This window comes from Pseudorca crassidens, chromosome 2 (assembly GCF_039906515.1).
Source record: "Pseudorca crassidens isolate mPseCra1 chromosome 2, mPseCra1.hap1, whole genome shotgun sequence".
Lineage (NCBI taxonomy): Eukaryota > Metazoa > Chordata > Mammalia > Artiodactyla > Delphinidae > Pseudorca > Pseudorca crassidens.
In genome coordinates, this window is record NC_090297.1 from 95,898,847 (window position 1) to 95,920,459 (window position 21,613).

General features: G+C 39.6%; 2 protein-coding genes across 2 annotated transcripts in view; one reads left to right on the forward strand and one right to left on the reverse strand.

The window, feature by feature from the left end:
• Window positions 1-5,184, forward strand: part of GNAI3 (G protein subunit alpha i3) — a 39,194-nt gene extending 34,010 nt beyond the window's left edge. The window contains exons 8-9 of the mRNA XM_067727169.1: window positions 3,688-3,901; window positions 3,992-5,184. Of these exons, the coding sequence (XP_067583270.1) occupies window positions 3,688-3,878 (191 nt within the window). The 3' untranslated portion in view covers window positions 3,879-3,901; window positions 3,992-5,184. The remainder of the gene's footprint in view (window positions 1-3,687; window positions 3,902-3,991) is intronic.
• Window positions 5,185-13,395: 8,211 nt separating this feature from the next.
• Window positions 13,396-21,613, reverse strand: GNAT2 (G protein subunit alpha transducin 2). Its single transcript, XM_067727170.1, has 8 exons — window positions 21,496-21,613; window positions 19,720-19,762; window positions 19,276-19,417; window positions 18,378-18,535; window positions 16,328-16,456; window positions 15,967-16,096; window positions 14,125-14,278; window positions 13,396-13,586 (listed from the first exon to the last, which is right to left on the reverse strand). The coding sequence occupies exons 1-8, from the start codon at window positions 21,611-21,613 to the stop codon at window positions 13,396-13,398; spliced, it is 1,065 nt and encodes a 354-aa protein (XP_067583271.1).

The window sequence follows — 21,613 nt, forward strand, 5'->3', positions numbered from 1 at the left end:
CTTGTAAATTTTGGAGATTAATCCTTGTCTTCTTCATTTTCTGAGGCAAATAAAGAATGATAAAAATCAAAATTTTGTATAAATATATTCACAAAATACAAGAATAAGGTGCAGTTACTACACTCAAGAAACTGACATTGGTTGTAGAAAGAGACACGCTTGAAGAATTTCATTTTAGTGTAAAATGTTCATTAATAGAAGAGCAGAAGAAGGGGTTACCTCAGTGGGATCAGTGTAGTCTTTTTCTAGAGGAAATGACACTTGGAGTAAGATAGTAAGAGGATGAACTGTAAATCATCAGGCAGACGGGGGAATAAAAACATTTTAGGAAGAGGAAACAGCATATATGAAAATATGGAGTTAAAAATGACATGATTTGTTCTGAAACCTAGGAGGAATTTGGTATTGATGGAGCTTAAAGTGGTGGGGAAGAGTGGTTGAAGAAGTGGGCAAGGATGCTCGTGGAGGGCATTGTATCCCATGCTGAGACAGTGGGGAGCTATTGAAGGATATTCATTGGGGTACATGATGTAGTAGAAACTGATTTAGAAAGATAATGTGATAGATGTCAATAAAGATAGATAGTAGGGGAGTTGAATTAGTGAGGACTCTCTCAGGATGCAAATAGAAACTTTTGATGAAGATACAAGGATATATCGTAGAAGTCAAGGACAAGAATGCAGACAGTTCTCAAGAATGCAGTTAGAATTAGGAACCCTGCAAGCACTGTCAAGAACCCTGGGAGCACTTCTTTCCCCATCTCTGTTCGCTGTTCTCTGTGTCTCTCTATTCTTCTCTCTTTCCTTACCAACTTTCTCTGCTGCTCAGTTTATGTGATAAAAGATGGCCCTGCCACAGTTTCTATATCTCCTCCATTTAAAAGACCAGGCTAGACTGGGATTGTTTGGCCCAAAGTTCAAATTCCTAAAAGAGAGAGATTCTGGCCAGGGTTAAGTCAGGCAGAAACCCTTAGTTCAATCAGATGAGGTTAGGGACACAAACATGAGTGCCAGAGCTGTATCACTATGACCTTTAGATCAGAATTGAGTATTTCTAGGAAAGGGGACCTCTTGTTAGCTGAGCAGACATGTAAATGCTTTATATAGTAAGGTGAAAGGGTGTAGCTAGGGTAAGGAAGTGGGACAAGTCAAAGGTACTCTCAGAGTTCTGTATTAATTGGGTGTCAGTACTGTGATCTGAATTCATATTTAGGAATGTTGGTTTTGAAGTATCTATGGAACATCCTGATGCAGATATCTAACAGATAGTTATATATGTGGCCTTGAGCCTGGGGAGAGGTTACAGGTTAGTAACAGATACTGATTTGGGATCATGTGTAAATACAACATGGAAATGGATGAGATGACCTAGAGTGATGATATAGAATGAGGAGAGAATAGAATGAGAGTGAATACCAGGCTCTATTGGCAGGAGAAAAAGAAAGGTTTGTATAGGTTACAAAGAGAAGAATCTGGAAAGCCAAAGTATCAAAAACTAAGAGGAGAGTTTAAATAGTGAGGAGTGGTCAACAATGTCATATGCAGGTACGTAAATACATTTTGAAAAAAATGGCCTCTGGAGTTAGCAGTCAGGAGATCATTGACTGTTATGGAGAGCATTATCAGTGGAATGATGAGAGCAGAGCCAGGATCAGTGAGTTACTGAGTGGGAAGTGAAGAAATGAAGACAGGTGTAGCCTCCTCTTGAGCAGCTTAGATTACAGGGGAAGGAGAGATCTTTAAATGTTTATGAGCTTAGAGGTAAGATCCTACAGCAAAAGAGAAGTTACAAAAAGTGGATGTAATTGATGGAGCAAGATGTGTAAGCAGGTGGGAAAAGAAGGAAGCAAAAGTCTAGGTAGGATGAATGGATAAACAAATTGGTATATCTGTACAATGGAGTATTATTTAGCTATAAAAAGGAACAAAGTACTGATAATGCCACAACTTTGATGAACCCTATAAACTTTATACTAAATGGAAGAAGTCAAACAGAATAGGTTACGTTTGTGTGATTCCTTTTATATGATGTATCCCAAATAGGCAAATCCATAGAGACAAAGCAGTTTGGTTGTTGGTTATTAGGAAATTGGCACAAGGGGAATGAGGAATGATTACTTAATGCGAATGGGGTGTTTTTCTGGGGTGGTGGAAAAGTTTGAAACTAGAGAGAGGTGGTGATTGTATAGCATGTGACTGCACTAAATGCCACTGTATTGTAAACTTATTGCATGTTATGTGAATTTCACTTCAACTTAAAAAAAAAAAAGTATAGATAGAGCAGTTGAATTTTGAATCAAAAGGAAGACATCTCTAAGACCAAAGATACAAATAAGTGCAGATATAGATAACTTTTTAAGTGAGGTGGTGGGCTAAAAAGTTGAGATGTAGTTTAAAGCCCCGTGGCCTCTGTTTTCTTAGGGAATTTGGAAATGTCGTCATCTGTTCAGAGGGAGGAGGGAGGTGAGAGTTGGGTAAGTTGATGGAAAGTATCCAAGTTTTAGAATGGGAGAACAATCTTACTTAAGACAAGTAAAGGATTGACATTAATGTTTCAGCTGGAAATCTTAACACATAGCAAAGAGTCCTCAATATCATGTCCATTTTTGGGTGGCGGGGGGTAGGGTGAACTTCCAAGCCTATCTTCCATTGACTTCATTCTTAAGGATTCTCACAGTCCTGATTTCCCAAGTATCAATATCTGTTCCTACCAGACAAAAATCTGATGTTACGTGTTTCAAACATCTGTCTCCTTTAATTTACAGAGGTTCTGCACATCTCAGTAAATCTATTTCAAGCACCTACCAAGCTATCTTCCTTCTGTTCTTTAAACAGTCTGTTTACATAATAGTCATTTCTTTAAGCTTTTCTTTGTTATTTAGTCATCTTTATATACTTATTTGTTGATATATTTTTGTCGTGCTTAATGTCACTGAAAATAGCCCCTAGTTCACAGGAATAACTGTGTATGCTGTCTTTGTTGAGTTTCCCTGGCTCTGCAGACAGTTTCTAAGGCTGTTCTAAAGAGTCACAAGTAGACAAGATTGTGTAGGAAGCAGGCGATTAAGAGTGTTAATTACCAATGTTGTTGAAATAGGGTTTAACTTTCGGGTCCCCCTCTTTGAAGAAATAACAGATTTATTAGGGTATAATTCACATACCATAAAATTCACCATTTAAACATATACAGTTCAGGCCCCTTTCGCTTTTGCATCTACTGGTTTACCTTTGGTTATTTAAACTATTTCCCTAAGGCTCTGAGGCTAAGCTCCGTTAAAATTGCAATGATTTTGAAAAGAAGCATGACTTCCCCTTTTGAATTGTTTATTTCAGCACCACTCCAAGGAGCACAAGCTCTCTGACCTTTTAAACAGTTATGTTCTTCTAGAAATGCATCTTCCTACCTCCCTAGTTTCCTTTTATTCTTTCTAGATTTTTTAGCTAAAAAGTCTAAATAAAAGGGAAAGAAACTTAAAGTTTTGTTTTCCTGGATCTTTGTGATAATTTTATTTTACTTATAATGAGATTCTGCACTCAAGAAACATGTAATGATTATAGAAAAATAGAAATCTGTTTATTTCAGTTGTGTTATATTTCCTCTCTCCGTAAGTAAATTGTGATGGCCTGACTTAGTTGAGTCCAAGCAGCTGTTTTAATTTGAACTGAGAATATTGGGTGTCTGCCTCAGGTTCCAATACATATGAAGAAGCAGCTGCTTACATTCAGTGCCAGTTTGAAGATCTGAACAGAAGAAAAGATACCAAGGAGATCTACACCCACTTCACCTGTGCCACAGACACCAAGAATGTGCAGTTTGTTTTTGATGCTGTTACAGATGTCATCATTAAAAACAACTTAAAGGAATGTGGACTTTATTGAAGAGTGTGGATGTTAAATAGAAGGTAAAACTTTGAACAGTTTAATTATAGTGCTGTACTGATGTCTCTTGACTTTGTAAACTTTTTCTAATTACAAATGTTCTTCTTTCCTAGTTATTACAGTGTGGAGTGTTGAGACCAGACTTCTTTTGCTGTCTCATTGGGCAGCTGCAAGCATGAACGGGACCAGGGAATGGCAGCGGCATGCAGAATCTTAGTACTCTTTAGCACAATCTTCTGTATTAGGGAACTCTTAATTGACATGAGATGCTAAAGTCAGACATTGGAATTGGAACAACTGTAAAGTATGATTTGATCATGAAGACATCACTTGGATTTCACAATCTCAAATGTTTAGGGCAGATGTCAAGTTGAGGTGCTGCATTCCAGAACTTCAATATGTAGCTTACTCTTTTTTTTTCCTTCTTGACAAACCACCAGTAGTTCATTTTTTAAGTTGTTTTTTGTTGTTTATTTTTTTTTATCAAGGGAAGAATAACTTCACTAAATTTTATTTCTTTGTAAAAGAATCTTTATTAAAACACAAACAGTCTTAACTATGCACATGATGTGACCAGATCATCTTGAAAATTTTCCTTTTAGTAGGAACTCTTTGTTTTTAACTCTTGGTATGGTCAGAATATAATATTTCCATAATTGCTTAATTCTTTACAATTATTGGGGCTCTAATTATAGCTTTTTTGGATGAAATTTATGTTACTATTCCTGTTCAAAGTACCATTATGGTTTCTAAATGGTAATTACATTGAAGAATTCTGTAGTAAGATTCCAGCTCTTTTTTTAAGCTTATGGTTGAAGGTTAACCTGGTTTATGCTGATTACCAAATTACTAGATAAATGCTGATGTAGTATGATAAAGTCAGCTTCTTGGATACAGACGCACCCAGGGCAGCTGCCGGTTAGAAATGCAAATTGCTAAATTCCAAACAGAACCAGTGTGACTTTGCTGCTACACATCTGCTAAATTGACCACTTCAATTCTTGCTTGTCCGTCTCAGTCATAGGGAGTTCTGTAAAAGATGCCCCTTGTTTTCCATCTTCCATTGGCTTTTTCTGTTGGGAAACATCTAAAGTGTATTAACAGTGCATGCCTTTACTTTGTAAACATGGTGCCAAATCCCTGTTTGCCATTGTTTTTATTGTAGCAATGTTCATTGTAGTAATCCTTAGTCAGTACCTTCTTTTGCTGAAACTATTGATTTGGGGACTTTTTTTCCACTTTGTTGTGTGTACAGATTTTAATCTGTTATAGTTGGCAGCAGTATTAAAATGGTGAGTAAAGAGTCCAGGTTTGTTCCTGTTTGTAACTAGTCCTTTCTGGAAGTATTTTCTTCTGTTGCTTTTTGCCCCTGCTGTGTGCTTAGGCCTTTGTCTGAGAATGGGTTAGGTAGAAGGGTTCCCTGAAGGTGTTAGTCTTTTGGTGTAATAGTATTGTTGAATCTTGGCCTGACTGAGCGTGTTATGTCATATCTGTGTTAGTGATATGCAGTCAAAACTCATTTTCCAGATTTACATTTTGGTTGTGTGGAGAGCTCTATTTACCTCAGCCTGCAGGTCCTTTTGTACAATGTACAGCAAATGTCATTAAATACTGAATGGTCCATTAGGGGAAGGCAAATGAAGAGAATGCATTTTGAGCATTCCAAATCAGTAGTTTGAGTAGTGCCTTTTGGGGTCCGATCTTTTTCGATTGGATTCTATTTCATCTTTTGATGTGACCTTTCACTAGTTTTAAAAAAAAAATGGTTGGTGGTCATCAAAGCTGGTTCAGAAAGCAAGCCACAGCACTTCAGTGCCTTTATTGGTAGTTTTTTTTTTTTTTTCTTTCGTGGGAAAAATACAACTATACAGATGGTATAACCGTATTATCTAACAGTTTTTTTTTTTTTAGGATTGGCAAAACTGGATCTAAAAGAAAGAAAATTATCAGCTTCAATTGGTGATTGACTTGTGCCCACAATGTAAATAGGGATAGTTCTTGTTCATTTTGAATATATCTTTTCCTTATTGTATTGTGTGATATAGGATCATCTGGAAATGAGAACTGGTAGAATGTTGGTTTAACTGTAGTCTTTCTATAGTCTGGGCTAATGGGAATGCGTTGATAACACAAAATAAGGGATAATCCAAAAAAATTAATACTTTGAAATGCATTTTGTATTTTCATTTGAATACGTCTGTCTGATATGTTAATTTTTTAGCCCTTCTGTCAATGAAAAACAGTAGTTCTCCACAATTTTGCCTCTATACCATTTACATTTGTCCTGCGTTTACATGAGGATCACCTCCTACCCCCCCATGCCAAATAATTTATCAAAATGCACATTCCTTAAGGACACAGGGACACAGTTTCAGTCAGTGGTTTTCAAATATGCCTTAAGTCAAAATCACCTGGAACCATCTCGGAGATTGACTCTTGGCTGGTGGGCTGGCATTCTGTAATTTTAAGAAGGTGATTCTGATCATCAGCCTTACAAATCACTATTGTATCAATATTTTGAATTAAAAGGTCTTTTCTTACAGCAGAGCCAGAATGTGGGAATGAAACCTCATATCTATTAGCCTGGAGAAAAAGGATTGATGTTTGTAATCAAAGAAGTGAAAAATTGCCTGTGTCTTTTTGGTGGAGAATACTGGAGATTTGTGATGGATCATGTTTCAGAATTTAGGTGCCCAGTCTTTGGACCACTTAAGAAATCAGCACATCTAAGAAAATTAAATTTTAACAAATAACGAACAGTAAACAGACACTAGCAGGAAGGATTGTAACAGTACCTTTATTTTGTTGACAGTCACATCTTCCCCACCTGATTAAAACTCTGGGCTGTAGAATTGCCATCCATTAGGCTCTATGTAGAGAGGAAGTATTCTGCTTCTTAATGGCCAGTCTTCCCTAACCTTATAATTCCAGCCTTGCAATAGGTTTCACCTCCTGGCATGAAAATTCCAAGAATTTTTACAGTTATTCATAAGTGGATCTTGAAATGTCTTTTTCACCGTGGACAGTTTGAATTCTAAACCTCTAGTTCAGTGTATCATACTGATGGGTTGTTATTTTTCACAAGGTGCTACATTCTAAGAATAGATGGACCAAATTTTTAAAAGCTGTTTTCTTCCCTCGTTTATGTTTTATTCTCTTATGTATTATATTTGTGTTTTATTATATGCACATTATGGAGTATTTAGGAATAACTGCTGGTTCTTCTAATTTATTTGCCCACCTGTTATTCTTATATCCTGGCCACTGTTCTCTGATTTGTAGCTGTGGCTTTCTTTCGGCATTGCTTGCCTAACCTGACTAGTTACTTTTTATATTTATCCATTTGCTTAGCATAGTTCTGGAGTTTCCTGTTGCAGAGCTCCTTGCTGTATTGGCAGTTACATATAAGGGAAAGTTAGTCTCTTATCCAATTAAAAACCTGTCTTGATTTTTTCCCCTTCTAGATATTCAAAAAACAATAGCCCTCTACTCACTGATATTACCTGTGAAATCTTTCATATGTGACACTGACTTTAAAAACAAAATTATCTCAGTTTCCAAGTACTGCCAGGTAATTTTTGTGTTCCAGTTTAGACTTCAAAGTACAAATCAGAGATCTGACCTGGACCAGCCACAGCTCTCCGTATAACTTTATGGCCACCAAACACAAGAGAAAACCGGGCTGCTTAGAGGCCTGGAACTGAAAGTTGCTCTTACTATGAACTATTAGAAAGTAAAAGATTTAAGTGAGGCGTACTGGAGAACTAATTTCCAGGATGGTCAAGATCCTTGTTCCTTTGTTTAGGTTTTAAATCCCCATTCCCACCCCCAGTTTTCTCATAACCTTTTATGAGTTACTTCTGCTGAGGAAAGCGTATTTCAGAACAAATCAGGGCAGGATGGTTATTTTCTGATACTATGTCAGGCCTACACCTGGCTTTACTCAAGTCTCTCAGGAATAAGAGATAATATGGAATATTATGCAGCAGTAGATACCTGAGGTGCAAGATTAACATACAGATTCTCTGGCTAAACTCTACTCAATTAAAATGTCTGAGCCAGGTCCTGGGAATATGTATTTCTAAAATAAATTCCTCAGGTGGTTCTGATGCAGCTAACCTGGGCCAATATTTGGGGACAACTGAATAGACCTTATATTAAAGATCAACCCAAATAGTAGACAACATCAAAATCACTAGTGAATGACTAAGTTATTTTTTATTTGCCATTAAGTATAAAGCACCTACATGACTTAAAGTGCCTTTCACCCAGAAAATTAGTATGAGGACTGTTTGGTCAAAGAACATTCCTACATTTTAGACAGAGTATTTCGTTTTTATAGAAAATTAAGGCAAAACAAGAAACTTGGGGTTTCCAAACTGTTATTTCACTCCATTTATTTATTCAGTGAAAATTGAAAGATATACCAAAGTAAAGATAAAATCCTATGACAAAGGTAACTATGTGTAATAACATGAATATTCATTTACAGTCGGTAGATAAAAGAGCAAAGCTAGCTATAGAATGAAAGTCTTCTTGAGAGGGTTTGGGAAGGGGTAGGTAAGGGGAATGATTGAGGAGTCAAATATAATATAAAATCTTTGTATGCCCAGTGGTATATGTTCTCCCTTCCTGAAATCTAGTGGGAATCAACATGGTAGTAGAAATAATCAAATATTAGTAAACATACTTCTGAGGTACACCATCTCAGTGTGTTAGTGTTCACTAAGCTGTGAGATCTTTGACAGCTGGCATATTAAGTTCTGTACAACCTGGTTTATCCTGTCTTCTTACCCTCCACCCCCACCCCCCAGCCATATTCCTTTGGGTTATCCAAACAGTTTTACCGAGAGGCTTGTTTATATGTAAGAGAAAATCCCAGTAGACATAACAAATCATAAGAAATTACCTGTTTTTTCTTGCTTATGTAAGATGAAGGTCCGCAGCCTCTTATGAAGTTGGAGAGTTGCTTGATGTGCTGGGTTCTGGTCTTTTCCCTGCTTCCAGCTAGCTATGAAGTCTTTCAGTCTTATATCCCTCATCTAAAGACAGACTAAATTATTTCTTCTAGCTGTAATAGTCTATGGTTCTGATCAAATAGAAATAACACATTTAAAAGTGTTTTGTACATACTTTTTGTGATACTCAAGATTGTACTCCACTGCAAAAAAGGTAACCTAAGACAATACCAACAAATGTATTCATTGTAGCTGGTTGTCTTTTCTCAGCATCACTTTTCCCATATTCATTTCGAAAACTTGAAGTCAAGTTCAACTACAAATTACCCTATATTTTGCGAAGCAGGGTGAAAAGGTCTTTGTTTTGCATTTAAATCCAGTTCTTTATTTTCTATTCAAACTGGTGCTTACTTTTCCATGACCAAAGGAAAGAAAAGTTCCTGCAGTCTGCAGTATATCTGTTTGACCTCACAGAGATGTCTTCACGCGTTTATCTAGCAGGATCACCAGAGGCTCTGGCACACTTGCAGTCCCTGGCCCAACACTGAAGTCCTGCTGGAATCTGTGCTCCGGGGGCTGTGCCGGGTAGAGAGGGAAGTGGGAGGTAAGAGCTCTTCACCCTTCACCACCTTCTCCACCCAGCATGGCCGGCACACTTTGGTCTACGGCACATCTCCAAGTATAGAGTGGTTTTTGAATGCTGTTATTTTTCACCTTGGGGATGGGGCCACCCAGATTTGGACTATTTGGGGTACGTGGTTTTTTTTATCAGAGTAAGAACTGTTACAAGTAGATATGTCTTTTATAGTTAGACTGAATTTTTAGACTGAATTTTTGTGCTGCTTTTATTCCTCCTTTAATTGACAGAAACATAAAAGCACATTTCCAATTATATTTTTTCCATTTTTTTATTGTGTTAAAATATACATAACATAAAATTTGCCATTTTAATTATTTTTAAGTGTATAGTTCAGTAGTACTAAGTACATTCACATCATTATACATCACCACCATTCATCTCCAGAACTTTTCTCATCTTCCCAAACTGAAACCATACCTATTAAATAATAATTCCCCATTTCCATTCTACTTTCTGTCTTTATAAATTTGACTACTTTAGGTACTTCATATAAGTGGAATTATACTGTATGTGTCCTTTTGAGTCAATCATATTTTTATAAGAAAAAAAAAGCAACTGTAATCAGATTTATATGAAATGGAACTTAATTTACATTTGGCTTACTTTCATCAGTGTCTAATCATGCAATGCAAGGGAAGTGTGTTACAGTCTCTGCCCTCTAAGAACAGAAAATTATACCTTAAACAAAGCTATTTATACTTTTACTGTTTTATGCTAATTTCACATTCTATTTTGAGACCAATTTGGATTTAGTGTGGAGATGATTTTGTTAAATATCTATGATTTAGAGATGGCATAATTTAAAAATGACCAAGGATTTGTTTGGGAATAGAAGGAGCTTAGGAGAATGAAAAAATTGACTTTGATGTTATAGTGTATGGTGGGCTGTTGGTATTACGGTGCATATAGAAAGACCACTGGCTTTGGATTCAGAAGACCTGTTTTGGAGTTCTAGTTCTGCTACTTCCTAGCAGTGTGATCTTGATGAAGACTCTCCACCTCCCTTGGCCTCAGTTACTTATCTGTAAATTGCTAGTGAACCTGGAATATTTTAAGTTTCTTCTAGCTTTATCGTTCTAAGAATTAAGATTGCAGTATGTGAAAATAGGGTTGAGTATTAGTTTCTGACCTATCTTGTTATGAAAAAACAATTTCTGATGATATAAAATTCAACAATATAGTGTAAATTTAAAATGAAACAAAAGAAGACAGATATAGACAGCAGAGTGAGTATATGGCATAATTTTGGTTTTAAGCTTTCTAACAGCTGTTTTATGCAAAGAGAACTTTTCATCCACACAATCAAAATGTCCATGAGATAAAAATAAGCCGGTTGGGCAGGAGAAGTACCAGTGGAGTTGTCTCTAATAGTATGAGGTTTGGGAACCATCTCTGGGCCTGACAAACAGTGAAGCTGCGGTAAGGATTAATGCCTTTTTTCGGAAGCTTATCCAGAACATTTGAAGTCCTCTCACCTTTACTCAGAGAACATCCCAGTGTTGGCTAAGAGCTTTAGGAAATTGTTTTGACTTTGTTCTAAGGAACAAGAGAACGGATGACCAAGGCCCACTGTTTTTATTCTGTGTAGACTCACCAGAAGAGTTTTAGCTTGAAAATATTGTAAGATGAATAACCAGATCCTAACTTCAGTAAAGCAGCTGTAGAAGTGTTGCTTTTAAGTACTGCTACTTCCCCATCCAGCCTCAAAGGTAACCTTTTTGCAAAGTGCATATAGGGTGGCTTGTGTGAATTTGTTTATAAACCAGTTAAAAGTTGGGATGTCTACCAGAGCAAAAGAAAACTAAAATGCAGCCGTGTTTTATTCTGCTAGAGATTGTTCTACCAGAAGACCTGTCCCACTGGCTTTGTTTTCATGCTAGTACTGTAGGGCAGGTTCTATATGAACATTAATAACCGAGGAGCCTGGGTTGGGCTTTTACAGTTTGGCCCATAGCCAATTCCTGCCTAGAGTCAAAGATCAAGGAAAAGTGAATAAAAGAAGCAAATAATCTGGCATGATTTGGGGGTAGGTGGGGCTACCCTACTTGAAGGTAGAATAAATGGGAAAAGTTACATCTGGGCCCTGAATAGATAAGATCATAGCTATAGCAAAGATTCTTAACCTGGGTCTTCAGAACTCCAAAGATAAAACTGGGTTCAATATGTTGGTTTCCTTTGTAATTCTCTTGAGTTTTATTTTATGCGTTTTTAAATACTCTGAGAAGAGGTCCATAGGTTTCATCAGACTGCCAGAGGGATCTATGATACCAAAAAAAACAAAAACTCAGAGCCCCTATATGTTGAGTTAAAGCAAAGAGGTTAATCTTTGGAGCGTGCCCTTTAGTATAGTCCCTGAACAGTGCTTGGATGCAAGAAGTCTTACCCAGATTTTTTTCTTCGGCTTAAGTTTTTTAATCGGCAGTGGGCAGAGTAGTTTTCCTTATTTTTCTGGTAATTCTCCCAAGTTGGTTTCTCTTCAAGGAATCAGAAAGACTATTAAATGAATCCAATTTTAACAGCTGCAAATGTATTCTTCAGTGTATTTCAAGCTCATATGGCTCTCTAGTATCAATATTGCTAGTAGTAGCCTAAGTGTGAATGTGTATTTTTGGCAAGGAGCAGATATTCATTTTAATTGACACTTTCTTTTATATACTAAATCTTGGATGCCCAGAGCTTTCCTCACTAGTAGTTGTAAATGCTAAATCTATACTTGACTTCACCACCTCCTGTCAAGATAAATACAAGCTTTGTTTCCCCCCAAAGGAGTTCAGGGAATAATTTAATTGTTGGCCTGTTTGGGGAGATGTTGTTTTCAGCCAGGCATCTCATGGACCCAGCTGCGAAGATTTTCGATGCCTAAAGCAAAATCAGCTGGCTTTTTTGTTCTCCTGAAACATGTAGTGGTTGAAACAAGGATTTTAGGATTGCTCACTTATTCTAAATTCTGTGATAGAGAAGTGGCAGCAATAAAATCATTAATACTCCAAGTGGGAGTGTGTTCTGTCCTCCAAGTTTATTCAGAACGTGTCTTGTATAGCTGATAAAGTTACTTACAGGGATAAGTATCCCTATACTTACAGAGATATAGGGAACACAGTTTTTTTGGCAGTTTGGGAGCAGAGGGATAATCTGTGCTTAATAAAAATCATTTTTGGGAATCCCCTGGAGGTCCAGTGGTTAGGACTCTGAGCTTTCACTGCCGAGGGCCGGGGTTCAATCCCTGGTCGGAGAACTAAGATCCTGCAAACAGTGTGAGCGACCAAAAAAAAAAAAAAAAAAAGCCTTTCTGGATGTGTACCTTAGAAACTAAGAAACTCACATCTTCTATCTGGTGATTCAGGTCTCTGAGCTAAGGCACATAAAGGTCTGCTAGTAAAAAGGGGTGGTAGGTTTAGTGAGGTTCTGTTTTTAATTAGTTTTTTTGCAGACTGCAGGGAAGGTTTGCTTTTTTGTTTGGGATAATTCATCTAAAAACCTGGTGTTGAATTTCATACATGGGAGCTTTTATATAGGATTTCTTTCTGTCACTCACCACACAGCTTTTATGTGCCTTCCCCTCCTTCAGTTATGTTTGTGATCATTAGAATAACCCTGTGAAGTAGTATAGAGAAGTTATCTTCATTTTATAGATGAGGAACTCAAGGCTCACAGGAATGAAATATTTACATTTTTGTAGTAAGTTGCAGAACCAGTACTGGAACCTGGGTCTTCTGACTCCTGGCCTTGCATTCTTTAAACTGTACTAGCTATCCCACTTTTAAAAGAACGTATGAGACACAATTGCAATCATACCTACTCCATCTCCAAGGGAGAATGGATGTATTCTTGTCATGGTATATTGACCTAAAATTTTCTGCTTGAAATTACCCAGATTCTGAACCTGTTTATAGAACGTATACTTGAGGAATGGTGAGAATTAGAAGAGTCCACAGTCCTTGAGGTTTTCTTTGATAATAATATCTGTAACTGCATCAAATACAAATTTGACATTCTGGGTGTCTGTGGCACAGGTCATGTGACTGTAGATTTCTTTGACATCTTTTCTCATGTTGAGGTCAAGGAATTGACTCTTGATATAATTCCCTGCATCCTCGTAAGAGTTGTTCCCTGGTTTTCCAGAAAAATAGTGAAGAAGTGGGATAAATTAACCCTTCTTAGTTGCTCACTTTTTAAGTGACTCACTTGATCCTCGAAATGTTGTATTAGACAGCTGCAGTTGGGGGCCTATTTTTAGAGGGAGGGCCCTCTCCTTTATTGCACTCCAGTGTTTCCCACTTGAGTTGAGCAAAGAAATTGAGGAGAGAGGTGTCTCTATGTCTCCACCCTTGGTTTCTGGCAGTTATCATCTGAGCAGTCTGTGGGTCTCCTGAATCTAATGTCTGCTCTATTCTGGAGACATCGGAATTTAAACCTCTAACTGAATGCTCAACTTTCTCGGGTTAGACATCCAAATATCACTTGGACATTATAAAGCTCATAAGAGGAACTGAATATTAAAGGGATAAGGGATCATCAACTTGGCAAAGCAGAGGAGTTTCACTTACTACTCCTTAAAGACAAGTTCCTTTATGTCTCCTTGGTATAGGAAATGAGGCAGCCACCTGTCATTACTATGAAAGAATTGTCTCCAGCCCCTGGCACTTACCATCATACTCTGGAAAACAAATGCTGAGATGGACTTTCTTGATTTTTTCCTCAAAGAGGTCCTTCTTGTTGAGAAAGAGGACAATGGAAGTAGCCGCAAAGAACTTGTGGTTGCATATACTGTTGAACAGGTGCAGTGACTCATGCATACGATTCTATTAAGAGGAAACACCATCAGAGATATCAGGTTGGGCTTATGGGATATCTGCCTACTTCCTGTTCTTGCTCCCCTTGAAGAAACCAGTGTTCCAAATGTAAAAGGAAAGATGGGGAACAGCTTATCTCTTTTTTAGTGTGGTAGAGTAGAGCCAAAGAGATCTGACTTCCTTCTAATCCTCTTTATATCACAACTGTATGATTTGGGGGAAAGTCCTGAGCTTTTCTGAGTCTCAGTTTCCCTATCAGGATTATTATGAAGGTTAGATGAGATCATGTATGCATAGTGTCCATGATAGTAGGTGGTGTATAGGTGTACAGTAAATGTTATGCAGATCTTTGGCAACCAGGGCACAGCTTAGGATTTTGATATCCTTAAGGGCTGCTGATTCAGGGTTGAAACTGGGCCCAAGTTAACATGTCCACATACATCTCCAGGATGATTTTGATAGGCTTCTGTTATAAAGTCCAAGATCTCAGTTCAGGCAGGAACATAATAGGGATTACTTGGCCCTTGTGCCAAATGGTAAGGGCTAAAGACTTTCCCAGTGCCACAGCACAAGCACTTCTGCCTTATTTCCTTCTCTGATTGCCACTTTCAATGAGTGAGAAGTAGTGCTGTAATCTGCAGAGTCCAGAGGTTACCCAGTGCCCCAAACCAGCCTATTGTTAGGGAGTAGACCTTTAGGGTCTTGAAGTGTGCTATTAGCTGACTTGGGCTCAGTCTTTTCACCTTATAAAACTAATTAGTAGCCTTTTCTCATTGCTAATACTCCTATAAAAACCCTTTAAGGCCTTCTAGACTTCAAGGTTAAAGATGGAAGAGATCTTGGAAAATGCATGACCCTCTAAGACATTTTGGCTAGAAGATATTCAGAGTGCTCTAATGTGAACCTGAACTACTAAGGAGAAGGGAGAAGAACTGGAGCAGGGAATAGAAGGATAGAAGCTTTGTCTTCTATCAGTAAACTGTGGGCCTCCGTTTATAGAGCAGATGCATTTGTAAAATTGGCATTTTCCATGCCTTTGACATGCCCTGTCTTAAACTTGGACGGTACCTGGATGGGCTGACACTGTTCCTGCAGAGCTCCTGTCTTGTAAAACTCCACAGAGTTCTCAAGAGAACCACCTTCAGGTAGTTCTCCAGCTGCCAATTTAAGTGGCATGTGAGAAAACTGGTTTGCCAGTCTCTCTGTAGTCCTGTTGACACTGAGTATATATTTAGGCTTCCAAGTGAGGTTAGTATGCAACCCCTCTATCATGTTGCATAAAGATACACATCGTATGTTGTTCTTTCTGCTCTATCATTTTCATCTCCTATCCTTTACTTCCATAGGCAGCCTGGGAGACTACTAAGTAACTCCTTTGCCTTGTGAAGTTAATGATCACTTATCCCTTTAATACTCAGTTTCTTTTATGAGATTTTTGATGTCCCAAGTAATACTTGGATGTCTAATTGGAGACCAAGCTCTCAGTAAATCTGGAGTTCTAAAGTGCTAACCTAGAACCTGCAGAAGAAGAGGTTTTCTTAGAATTATTTGCTTGAGACATTGGTCTGCTAGAAGACTGCTAGACTATTAGTGTTAGCTGAAATCACCCAAGTTGGGGTAATGGAGTGACACAAAGTTTAGAGGAAAGGTCACAGGGGAATTATCTATCAAAGCTGCTTGGTGCAAAGGTCACTCACCACTTCGTCATCTTCCACCAGCACCATATCATAGGCACTGAGGGCTGCACAGAAAATGATGCAGGTGACTCCCTCAAAGCAGTGGATCCACTTCTTTCTCTCTGATCTCTGCCCTCCCACATCAAACATCCTGAGAGAAGAAACACCTGTTTTCAAACGTATACCTACTGTGTGACCCACATGCACTTGGTGTTTACCCCACAGAGGTGGCAACTTTGGGGCCAGTTAGCGGTAAGATGGGAAGTGGAAAGGAAAGGGGGAGAAGTAGGAGGAAGTCAGACTGGGCTTTTGTGAAAGCCAAGAAGCATACCTATGTCCCTTTTTGGGTATCTGACATGCTCCCAGGGAACCGTGTACTCACCTGAAGTTCAAGTCTTTGACAGAAAACTTGGTCTCAATGATGCCTGTGGTTTTGACTCTGGATCGTAGCACATCTTGCTCATTAGGGAGGTAGTCAGGGGCTGTAATTCGGTCTAATTGATTCAGGTAGCTGCAAAAAAGTGATTGGCATTGATAATATTAAATTTTCCACAGCCAAAGTCAAGAAAGGTGAAGGGTTTTCCCCAAAGGCATATAGCTAACTTAGTGATAGAACCAGCCTAGAATTCATATTGTTAAATATAGGAGTCTTTCCTTCAAACCCTCTTGTGTCCTTACAAAAGGAAGTGTGGGATGGGCTGAGGGACAAGCCCATTTGGGGCAGAGGTTCTGTCCCATTTAAGTCAAGTCAGATAACTTTTCCTTGTGTTTCACCTGACTACAAGGTTTTCTAGACCCTTGAATGAGACTTGGTGGTTTAAATGGGTGCCAAAATTCCATCAAGAAGCAGGAGTAGATTAAAAGAGATTTTAGAAATATATGAGATGTGAACCAGTGCAATGCATGGACCTTGTTTATATCCTGAATCAAGTTGAAGGGAAAACATTCGAGATAATTGGGGAAAATTGAATGAACACTGACTTGGATATTTGATGACATTAAGGAATTATTAAATATTTAGATGTGATGATTATGTTGTGATTCTTTTTTTTTTTTAAAGAATCTTTTATTTTTTAGAGCTAACATAGTGAAATTTTTAGGATGAAATTATATATCTGGAGTTCACTTCAAAATATTCCAGTGGGAAATGGAGATAAAATGAAACAAGAGTGGCCATCGGTTGGTAACAGTTGAAGCCAGGTGATTGATTGTATTATTCTGCTTTTGTATTTGTTTGATAGTTAGCATTAAAAAGTAAAAAAAAAAAAAAAAAAAAAAAAAACAGATGTGAAGTGAGAGGACTGAGAGAAAGAGGGAGGGCAAATTAAGTATATGCCAGACATTTTCACATTTAAATTCTCATTTAACCTCATAAACCTTCAAGTTTCATATCCCATTTTACAGATGAAGGGAAAATCCAGAAGAGTTAAATAACTTGTCCAGGACAAGAGGCATTGTGCTATATTGTAAAAAACATTCAACTTTGTGGACAAATAGACCTGGATTTCAATCCAGCCTCTGCCATTTATCTATATGACTTTGGGCAAGTTAATTTTCTTCTCTGAACCTCAGGTTTTCCATCTATAAATAGGACTAATAAAAAATACTATCTACCATAAAGGCATATTGTGCAGATTAAATGAAAAGGTGTACCTAATGCACTGAGCAGTGCCTAGGCCTGAGCGAGTGAGTACTCCAGGGATAGTAAATGATAACTTTATTATAAGATAAGGTGATAAAACAGGGGCTAAACCCAGGTCTGTTTGCCTCTGAAGCTCATGCCCATCTATGATATCATGCTGTTTGAGGTAGGATTGATAAACTCTGCGTACCTTATCTTTTGGGGACCAACTTTGCATAGCTGGTACTCTCTAACCCCTGACCAACTTTCTTTGGTTTGCCCTGGCAGTTTGTGTCCTGTGCCCTGGCACCTTGACATAAGATGCTGTGGGTGAAGGAGATTTTCATTTTAGGCTAGTGACTTAAGTACAGCCTGTGTTGCCAGCTAGAAATTTCAGCCCTGAGAGGGCCATGATGAATCATGCCTCCTAGGAGAATGCGTGGCAGAACCGCAGGGCTGTATTAGTGTTCATGATTCTGAAAGGAGAGGCTACGTGTGTGAATTAAGAAGGCAGGGGCTGAGGGCTGTTAAACAGAGCACCTCTGTTTTGAATTTTGAGTCTTCAGCTTTGTAGGCTGCAGTGAACCAGTGTAAAGCAATACAGTGGTGGGAACTGTGGCAAATGTCCCAATGTAAAGGCATTAAATTCAAAGCATAGTAAAACACTGCTCAAGCCTAATAAGACAGGCATGCAGCCTGAATTCAGTCCTTGGGTCTCCAGCTGTCAGTGCCTAAAATTTTCAGCTGGCTGTGATTTCTCCTAGAAGGTTGCCGACGCCTCATCCCACCCCCTCCCCAGTCAGAGTCTTACTAGGATGCCGAGTCATTGAGCTGGTACTCTGCAGCTCTGTCAAAGCAGGCTTGCACCCCACTATCCTTCCACAACTTCTTGATGACCTCCACCAGCTCGGGAGGCATAGTGCCCTCCTCAATGGAGTCAGCCAGGTTGTTGAGCTGTCGCCCATCATCCTGTAAGGCAGAAACCAGGATGAGACTTACACGGGAGTAATGGCTTTCCAGGAGGCTTTTGGGAATTCTGCTGAAAGGAAAGCATTTTGCATTGCAACCAAAGCCTAAGGTGGAGATGGTGTCCAGCAAAGATTCTAAAATAAACACTGATTAATTTTTGAGGGTGCTTCTGAGATGCAGAGGGTGGCAATATATCCAGCCCTGGGATATCTAGTGGATAACAGAGGTCCCAGGGGCTTCCTCTGTGGTGTTTCCATCTTCCATCCTTAGTCCAAAAGTGAGTGTCCTGCCACAAAATGTGGGTGCTCTGCTGCAGGGAGATTGGAAGTTTAAAGACCAGATTGATCATGAAATGGACAAGATGATAGACAGGAACCTATCACCTTTGTTTTTTCAATGATTGAAATCTAGGAAAAGGACAATAACTGGAACTAGGAATTTGGCCTATAAAAGTTCCACAGCCAGGGCAAAGAACCTGAGGGGAACAATTTAAATGGTAAAATAAGACCAAAAGGCAGAGGAAGCTGAGAGCAGATTTTTTTTTAATGAACATTTATTATAAAGGTAGGAATTGCATGCTTTGCTAGGACTGAAGTAAAAAGATTTAAAGCTCAGCAAATGGGATTTTAGTTACATAAACTTTTTTCTGACCCATGTTTCCTCATAGCTCGTTGGCCACTGGCCTGTTCTCCTCATTAGCCTTTCCTCCCACCCTTAACCACATAGCGTTAACCACGTACCACACAGCTTGCTTCAGCAAAGTCAATGCCCAGCGTGGGCATGGCCCGGATGATAGCCAGGATGGACTGTAGCACATTCCCATAGATGATGGCCTTGTACTCCAGGCATTCTTCTGGTGAATAGCCATCCTGATGAATGATCCTGCAAGGAGGAGACACCCAGCCCTTCGTTGGACCTGAGTAACCAGACCTAAGGGATTGGGACTCTGGGAGGATTTAAAGGGTCATAAGAACCCAATCTCTCTATTCTTACTGCTGTACGGAAGTGGAGAGTGAGGGACACGGGGCATGCAGATGAGGGACATTGGGAATAAGATCCTTTATATCCTTTACATCTGGGTTCCTTAGGAACCCAGATAAAGAGACCTTTATCCTCCATGCTTCCACTGGCTCTACTGACGTCTTCACCCTACCTCAGTCCTTTGGGGCTTTGTTCCTACTCACTTCATCTGTTTGACGATAGTGCTCTTTCCTGACTCCCCAGCACCTGCAGGGAGAAATGCTTATGCTTCAGATTTCCACCGGCTCTCCCCAACCCTCCAGGAGATGGCCCGTGAGAAGTCTAAGCCACTGCTCGCTTGGGAGCCTTGTTAGGGGAGAACACATAGGGATGATTACTGCCCCAATTTCTGCCAGCTTTGAGCTCAGGCCATTTGATCTGGAATTAGAGGAGAGTTTCTCAACCTCTGCAGTATTGACACTTTGGGCTGGATGGTTTTTTCTGTGGAGGGCTGTCCTGTGCATTGTAGGGTGTTTAGCAGCACTCCTGGCAGAGGCCAATAGCACTCCAGTCTTCTAGCTGTGACGACCAAAAATGTTCCCGACGTTTCCAAGTGTCTTGGGGTGGGGGTGGAGATGTACAAGATCTCGTTGAGAACCACTGATAGATTCAGGGGAACTCCTTTAACACATTTCTACTCTGCCTATTTTTACTCAGGAGAGTGATCTTGGGGTGGGATTGGAGAAAGCTGGATCACCTCACTGAAATACTATTTTTTCGTTATCTTACTGTTTCCATTATTGGCTAAAATGTTCTTAGATCCTCATTCACACCCCACTCTCCCTCTATCAAAGACCCGCATACCCTTCAGCTCTCTCCCCCACTCTATACTATCCCTGATGCCTTAAACCAACCCCCCCACCCCCACTTATCCTGTGCTTGGTCCCTCTAAGCTTCTTACCCTGAATGTAGAAGAAAGCTGCTTAGGCTTAAAAGATCTCTCAGGGGCCTTGCCATCTCTTTCCCCTCTGTAGCCTCCTGGGCTCCTTGGAGTCTGCTTACAGAGATGTGCTCTTTAGTGTGTCCTTAGGGCCATGCCACAGATCGGCTGAGGGAAAGGAGGTGCCTTAGTTTGGGGCTCTAGTTCCCAGGCTCCTCATGGGTTTGGAAACCCAGCCCAGCCAGCCAGTCTTCTGCTATAAAGATCCTACCTGCTCCAGCTTGCCTACCTCTGTACTACCATTGGGTGTTTTTCCTAAGCCAGGTGTCCCAAACTCTATTGTTTTGGCTCTGTTTACAGCCATGATCAATTTCTGACTGACTGAGGTGCTTTTCTTTTTTCAGCACAAACCTGTGATCTGCTTAGGAGCTCATCAAGCTGATGAGCCTCCCATCTGGCAGGGGCTTTAGAGGCAGCTGCTGAATAGAAAGCCAGGAAAGGACTTCTCTAAAGACTCCATTCATCCCCACTCAGGGCTCCCCACTTCTAATATTTTTACAAATTTTTTTACTGAAAGCAAGGAGAAGGAACCAGTATACTTGGTAAGAACCATTAGGCCTATCCTTGGCACTACATGACACTGATTATATGGTAGGACTTCTGAGTCCACTGTCCTTTTCTGAGTCCTTGACTCAGAGTTTCTGTTTGTAGATTCAGTAAGTGTCTGCAAGCCCAGAGTTCATGATATTTGCTAAGTTGTTAGGTGTTAGGTTTGGTTAAATTTGGAGATGGGTGGGTGCATCCTGGCCCTCACACACTATTCCTGGTTCAAGGAAGAGCAGAACAGTTCCAGAGTAACTTTGGCATTCTGCATCTCATTGGGGTGGCTGTGCTCAGCCCTAGAGCTCCTGATCCCCTAGCCTGAGACTGGATGGGGAGAGGAAACATGACCTTCCATCCCTCCTCCCCACACAGTGGGCTAGAACCCACCTACCATCCAGGATAAGCAGGAAGGAGCAGTACCTTCTCCTTCTCTGGCCCATCTTCCCATCTCGCTCACCCAGCAATAGCAGCTTGACGGTCTTGGCTTCCTTGTCAGCATCCTCCTGCAGCTTCTTTTCTAGCTCTTTGGACCTCTTGGCCAGTTCTTTGTCCTCAGCACTGGCTCCACTCCCCAT